The sequence below is a fragment of the Vanellus vanellus genome (assembly GCF_965231255.1).
Source record: "Vanellus vanellus genome assembly, chromosome: 6".
NCBI lineage: Eukaryota > Metazoa > Chordata > Aves > Charadriiformes > Charadriidae > Vanellus > Vanellus vanellus.
In genome coordinates, this window is record NC_138911.1 from 17735054 (window position 1) to 17741912 (window position 6859).

The 6859-nt window shown below is 57.9% G+C and overlaps 1 protein-coding gene across 1 annotated transcript; it reads left to right on the forward strand.

The window, feature by feature from the left end:
- Positions 1–5662: 5662 nt before the first annotated feature.
- On the forward strand, positions 5663–6184 carry ASCL2 (achaete-scute family bHLH transcription factor 2; the record flags this gene model as incomplete). The annotated part of the gene is made up of 1 exon (XM_082485694.1): positions 5663–6184. One exon carries the CDS (start codon positions 5663–5665, stop codon positions 6182–6184), a length of 522 nt encoding a protein of 173 aa, XP_082341820.1.
- Between the last annotated feature and the right edge of the window lie 675 nt (positions 6185–6859).

Consider the following 6859-nt stretch of genomic DNA (forward strand, 5'->3'; position numbering starts at 1 on the left):
GGAGCCACGCGTGCGCATCTTCATTGTGGACAGCCAAAAGGGGGTCTTTACAGCACTTCACTTTCTCCGGGACTAAATTTCCTCTGGGTGCCGTGCCGTCGGCATACTCCTGCCTCGGCAGCTCTCTGCCCGGGGAGCCCTGGCGAGAAGCAGGGTGTACCCCCAACCCCCAGCCCCCCCAGCCCCATCCCAGCGGGAAGAGAGGCAGGGCTGGAGGCACGCCGCCGGAGAACCATCCTCGCAGCCGGCGCGCAGGCTGGACGGCGGCGTGGCTTTTCTGGCAAGGCTCGGCCTGCCGCCCGCCCGCCCGCCCTGCCGGGTTTTATCGGTTGGTTCCCTTTGCAAGAGCACAACTTATCGCTCCCAAACGCGGCGCAAAAAAAAACCCCACAGGTGACCACAGCTCCCGCCTGCGGCTTCCTCCCTTATCTCTGGTTATCAGACGGAGCTCAGAAAGAGGGTAGCGAGGCTGAAAATACCCTGGGGAGCCCAGGTGCCCTCTTCCTCTAGCCTCGTAGCAGCTCACAGCCTTCTTTTAGGTTGTGAAAATACATACCGGCACCCCCAGCTGCACGGGTGTCGGAAGGACGTGCCACCTGGTCCAGAAGGAAAGGACTGATTTTAAAAAAAAAAAAAAAAAAAAAAAAAAGGGGAACAAAGCCAGATCATATTTTTCGCAGAGCTAAAAAAAAAAAAAACCCTCCAACCCTCTTCCGAGCTGGAGGGAGGAAACGCTGCCCACGCTGTCGGATGGAGGTCCTAAAAGAGCTGGGGGATTTGATGTGTTAATGCTGCAGGGGGTGAACTTGGGAGACTAAACGTGAATGGAGCAGAAGAGGCTGAATTCGTGCTAGCGCTTTCTCACCGTCCCCTTTTCCAGCTCTCTCCAAGGACGCAGCAGCGGCACCCCAACCCCGGCTGCTCGAACTCCAGCCAGGCAGCAGGTAAGAGAAATCCCCCCCCCCTCGGCTTTGGGGCGCCGCCACTCACGCTCCCGTGACAGGACGGGCTGGAGGCAGGGGAGAGGAGGTGGCCCCGGGAGACAAAACTACACCCATCGTCCAGGCGGGACACATCCCTGCCAGATCCCTACCGCCTCTCGGGAGTTCCCTCCTCTTGCCAGCCCCACACAACCGTTAGGGAAAATAGCTCTCCTCCCCAGTAGAAAATAGCTCCAAACGCGGCAGATTTACAGGTGTCACTGGCTCAGCCCGTTCGGTCCCTCAGCTACCGCCCGTAGCACGGCTGCATTAACCCTAGAGCTCGCTCGTAAATAAAACACGCCCGTATCAAACCGCACCGAAGCCGTACGGATGACGGGAAGCCCGGGAGACCTCACAGCCCGCGTCTGCCTTCCCGGGCGCATCACAAGGATGCATTGTAAAGGCTGCTTAGCATTCATATAGCACATATGCACAATCAAAGCTAAAAAAGAAAAAAAAAAAAAAAATCAACTTTTAAACCCCCGGGGCTGCCTCTTTTCAAGAAGGGAAGGAGAAAAGGGGGAGGTGCTGGGCTTTGCCGAGCTTCAAATGCACCATACAACCGCGCTGTGGATGGAAACAAGGCTGACCAGAGGCTGCCTTGGGAGAAACAAAAAAAAAAACCCGACAGAAATCCTAAAATCTCCAAAGGACTTTTTAATTTATTGTTATTTCCAAAGCGTGTCTCAGAAATCCTCCAGTCATTCCCAGGCATTTTGAAGTTAATTGTAGGTGCGCCAAAAAAAAAAAATATATGTCAGAAGAGTTATTAAAAAAAGTTCATCAAACCCAAGAAGGATCACATTTGAAAAGAGTGTAAGTTGAAGATAGGGAGTTCCCTTCAAAGAATAAACTCAAATAAACTCCTTTCCCCCCCCCAAAGTGAAACAACCGCACTCATAGCTGTAAAGCATACCTCCCTATAAAGTATTATAAATATTAAAGTAAAATAAATATTATTATAAAGTAAATAATTTTTTCTTTTCCACATGGTATCTAATTGCAAACCATAACTGCCCAGGAAACAGCTGTGCTGGTGATAGACCTAAAGACACAACTCGCGCCCCACTCCCAGCAAAACCAGTGCGAGCAGAGCCCAGCCTGGCAAGCGGGGCTGCTTGACCGCCCCTCGCCACTTACTTCTGGCCCATGCTCTCTCAAGCCTTGTCACGACAGAACCCCTACAACTTTCCACCGAGGTCCAGAAAGTTTTGGAAAAACAAAACAAAACAAAACAAAACCAAGGCTCGTGTAAGCTGCCCGTAACGCCCGGGTCACAGCGGGACTGGCCCAGCGCCTCGTCCCCCGCGTTCCCACCGACACACGTGCCACACTCAGGTGGCAGCGTTTTGCCCTCACCTTGGGCAGACGTAAGAAATAACCCATAGCGTGAGGGCTCAGAGGACCTTTACAGCAGTTACCCTCTCTCCGAGCAGATTTTACCCACCTTGCACCGTGCCGGCCGAAGCCACGCAGGGCCACGAGGTGTCCACGCCAACCACGCGTTTATCACTTTTGCCTTACCTGTGCCAGGAGAGGAGAATTTCTTCTCCCCACCCACCTTTTGGGGACGGGTGGCACATCACTGGGTGCTCTCTCTCCCCCCGGATTACGATCAGGAAGTTGATTGTGAACACAGACAGTGTTGATGATGTCGTGTTCTACTGGATCTTACACAGTCATTAACTTTATAAAGAGATTTCAAATAAGATTACATTTCTCAGAGTACAAGATGTACCTACCTTCCTTCAGACCATCGGGAAAATAGCTGTATTGTTAAGAAAGCGTAAGCAGTTGCTTTGTGGGGTGCTCAGGCCTGGACCCGACAGCCACATCTGGCTGGAAACACACGTCGCCATCAGCAGCCCTGAAGCCCATTTGGCCAAGTCAAGTTCGCCGCCAAGCTGAGCGTGGAATCGCTGGGGCTGGAGGCTGCACGCTGTCCCTCGAGACTGGATTTACTGGTGTTCGAATGGTGCGCTATTAATAAAAAAAAATAAAAAAATTCCCTGTAGTCATTTTTGTATGATATAAATCCAGTTATTACTCTTGAGTGCAGCTCTTTGATACACAAGTTTTTCTCCTGAACAGCCTCAAAGACAGCAGCTTCCTCTTTCCCGCGAGAAGGGCTTGCATCAGAAATTAAAGATGGGGTAAGAAAAGAACGTCGATATTGCTCCACGGCAATAACGCCCTTTCTGCCTGAGCCACTTCTGCTCGGGAGCACAAGGGAAGCCCCCCGCGCCAGCCAAGCCAGCTTTGGAGATGCTGAAGACAAGCGCCAACGTTACGTGGCTTGAGCTGAGCAAGCGATCCGGTGACCGCTCACGCACACAAACACGTTTATACGCCTGAGCAGCTCCCCAAAACCCACCAGGGAAAACGCTGCGCCGCACTCCACGGGCTGCTCCTCGTGGGCCAAACCCTTCTGAGGAGCCGCTCGGCTGCTCATGGTTTTCCCCCCCCCCCCCACCTACCCCCAGGTCTACGGCATGGCCAAGTGCGTCTTGAAAGCCACCAAATTTGGGTGATGCATGCTTAAGCGGGATTTCCAGACACACGAAGCGCTCACAGGGTCCCTCCCGTCATTTCCAGGAATTTCAGCCCCGCCGCCTGCGACGCTGTGGCGGGGATCGCTCCTTCAACCCGCTGCCATCGCGACCGACCCCCGGCAGAAATATTTCTCTTCCAATGCGGTGGAGCCTCGCTGCTCCCTAAATACCCCGCGCAGGTAGAAAAAAGCCTCCTCTGTGTCACATCTAGAAATCATGGATGGTTCTTTGCGTTACTAATTTTGGCTTAGCTGTAACCCCAGGAGGAGCACCCCAGCGGTTCAGGGTAGCCTGAGGGATACAGAGCCTCAGTTTGGTACCCGCATCTTGCCGCAGAGCCTCGCTGGCACCTACCTGTGCGGTGATGGCTCTGCCGCGGGCACATACGCGTCCCTGCCACCAGGTTGCTGCTAGAGACCTCGGCTTCGAGCATCTTCCCGGGAAGGGGTTACATTGCCTGCCAAAAAATGAGGCCACGTAGCTGAACCTGCCCACACCTCCCTGCCCTCACACTTCTGGGTGGAGGAAGACCCTTGCAGAAGGCAATTAGCACTTTTCTTAGCCCAATTAACAGCTGCTGCAAACCCTCAAGTGGATGAGCACCCTCTACCTCCCGCAGATGGTCACGCCGAGGGGCCACATGAGCACCAGCTCGGTGGGTGGCACAGGGGACAAGGCAGAAAGGGCCCGAGCTGACCCCAGCGAAGCCAGTGAAAGTGTCTGTCAGAGATGTCGTAGCATCACACTGTTTTTGGGGGTGTTTTTTTTAAAGGGTGGGCAGGAGCCCTGAGGACAGGAGATGTCGCAAGCTGCGCTGGAGCCAAGAGTGGACCGCAGCCCCTCCATCCACCCAGTTTACCAAACAGAACGCCGTGCGGATCAGCTCTCCCCGCGGGTTCCCGGGATACCAAGGAGCACCTCCTTTATCCCTTCCATTAAATTTGGCTCTCTGAAAGCACCTTACCCCGCTGCTCTTCCCCTGGAGCTGGGAGGGGACAGCCGGGCGGCACTGCTGGCCACGGCAAAGGGAAGCCCGGGGGGCAACCCCCCCCCCGAGCCCCCAAAACTTTGCATTTTTAACTTTTCCTCTCCACGCCTTTCTCCTCGAAATTCCCATTTAAGCCTGAAAAGTCGGCGCGCAGAGAACGGCCTTCGTAAGATGACTCACGCAACTGCTATCATTTTTTTGGGGGGGGGGGTTAATGAATTTTTTGGTAGGTGTAACAAAGCCGAGCCCCGCTGTATCCCTTCGCTTTGCCAAACCAACCCCAACCGGCAGCCAGGTGCCCCCCCCCCCCCTCCGGTGTTTGACGGCGGCGCTGCTTCCACTCACCGCTCCGCGGGGACAGCCCCGGGGGGGGGGCGGTCGTGGGGGGGGGGGGGGGGGGGCAGCCGCGCTCCCGGGGCCGCCGCCGCCGTCCCCGACGCTGTCACCCACGTCGTGCCCGGTTTTTCTTTTTTTTTGGGGGGGGGGGGAGGGGGGGAAATGGCACGTTTGAAGGGACCGGACGTGGGGATGGCACCCCCGGTGCTTGTGCGTGCCGGTGGAGGGGAGGGCGGGGGAACGAGGGGGGGGGGAGGCGGGGCGAGAGGGGAGCCCCTCCCCCGAACAGTAATGAAAATTAAATTAAAATATTAAAAACGTTAAAAATATTAAAAACAGAAGCGGTGATTAAAGGACAAAAAGTGGCAAAATAAGGGAGGGGAGGGTGACCCTCCCCTTTCCCGCCGGCGGGGCGGCCGCGGGGGGGGGGGGGGAGGGAGAGGGGGGGTTGCCAGGGCTGTCGGCGCCACGCGCCGGGCGCGCGCGGGGGCGGGGGCGCGCGCGGGGGCGGGGGGGGGGGGGGCGCGTGTGGCGCGGCGTGCGCGGCGCGTGCGGCCGGCGGGGGCTCGCGAGCGGCGCGTTGATAAGGGCCGTCCGGCGGCGGCGGCGGCCGCAGAGGCGCGGAGCGGTGGCGGGAGCAGAAGGGAGGGAGGGAGTAAGTAAAACCCCCCGCGCTGCCCACCCCCTTTTTCCTTTCAAAATTATTTAAAAAAAAAAAAAAAATATTTTTTTTTTTACTTTTTTTTTTACTTTTTTTTTTTTTTTTTTCTGCGCTTTCCGCCCGCCGCCGTGGCCGCCCGGCGATGAACGGCGGGGCCCTGCCGCCGCTGCCCCCCGCCGCCCCCCGCGGCCGCCGGCGGCCCGCCTCCCCCGAGCTGCTGCGCTGCAAGCGCCGCCTGGCCTTCGCCGCCCTGCCGGGCACCGGAGCGGCGGCGGCGGCCGCCGTGGCCCGGCGTAACGAGCGGGAGCGCAACCGGGTGCGGCTGGTCAACCTGGGCTTCGCCGCCCTCCGCCAGCACGTCCCCCACGGCGCCGCCAGCAAGAAGATGAGCAAGGTGGAGACCCTCCGCTCCGCCGTCGAGTACATCCGCGCCTTGCAGCGGCTCCTCGACGAGCACGACGCCGCCGCCGCTTTCCCCGACGGCCGCGTGCGGGCCGCCGTCGGGGAAGGAGGCGGCGGCGGCGGCTACTCCTCCGCTTCGCCCTCCTTCGCCTCCTCCGTGCCCGGCTCGCCTTGCTCCTCCGAGGAGAGCGGCTACGACGCGGCGCTCAGCCCCGAGGAGCGGGAGCTGCTGGACTTCACCAGCTGGCTCGGGAGCTACTGAAGCCGGCGGGAGGTGAGGGGGGAGCCGGAGGGGAGGAGAGGGGAATGGGGGGTGGGGGGTGCCGTGCCGCTTCCCCTCGGGGGAGCGGGGCACGTACCCATCGGGGCTCTTTGCACATCTCTCCGCAGCCGCCCTCAGCCTGCAGTACCTCAGCGCCCTCGCTCTCCGCAGCAGCCAGCATCCCCCCCCCAAAAAAATACTCATCCCCACCAGCACCACCATCCCGGCGGGACCCCGCTAGCTGCGCTCCTCGCCGGGTTCACCCTTCGTCTTCGGGCTGTGGAAAGTGCAATGGTGTAAAGGACTGGCGGGGCTTCGATACCGGCTCCGGGGCCGCGGCTCCACCTGCCCGCCGGGAGCCGCCGACCGAGAGAGGAGACCTGAGCGACCCCGCTTACCGCCCCCTCCCCCCCCCCCGCCCGACGGCTGCTTCCCGGTGGAAGGGTGGAAAAAAAAAAAAAAAAAAGACATTGAAAACCCTTTGCTTCCTTGTTTCTGGAGGAGGAGGGAATTTTTTATCATGTCAGATTCTATTTTATATGTAACTTGAACTGCCTGTGGGAACACTGGTGTATGAAGACTTATTTTTGTACAAGAAACCTTGGAGAAAAGGGGTGAGGAGACGGTTCTATTTTTAGCAAGTCCTATTCCCTTGTTCTTGAACACTGCCAGCTA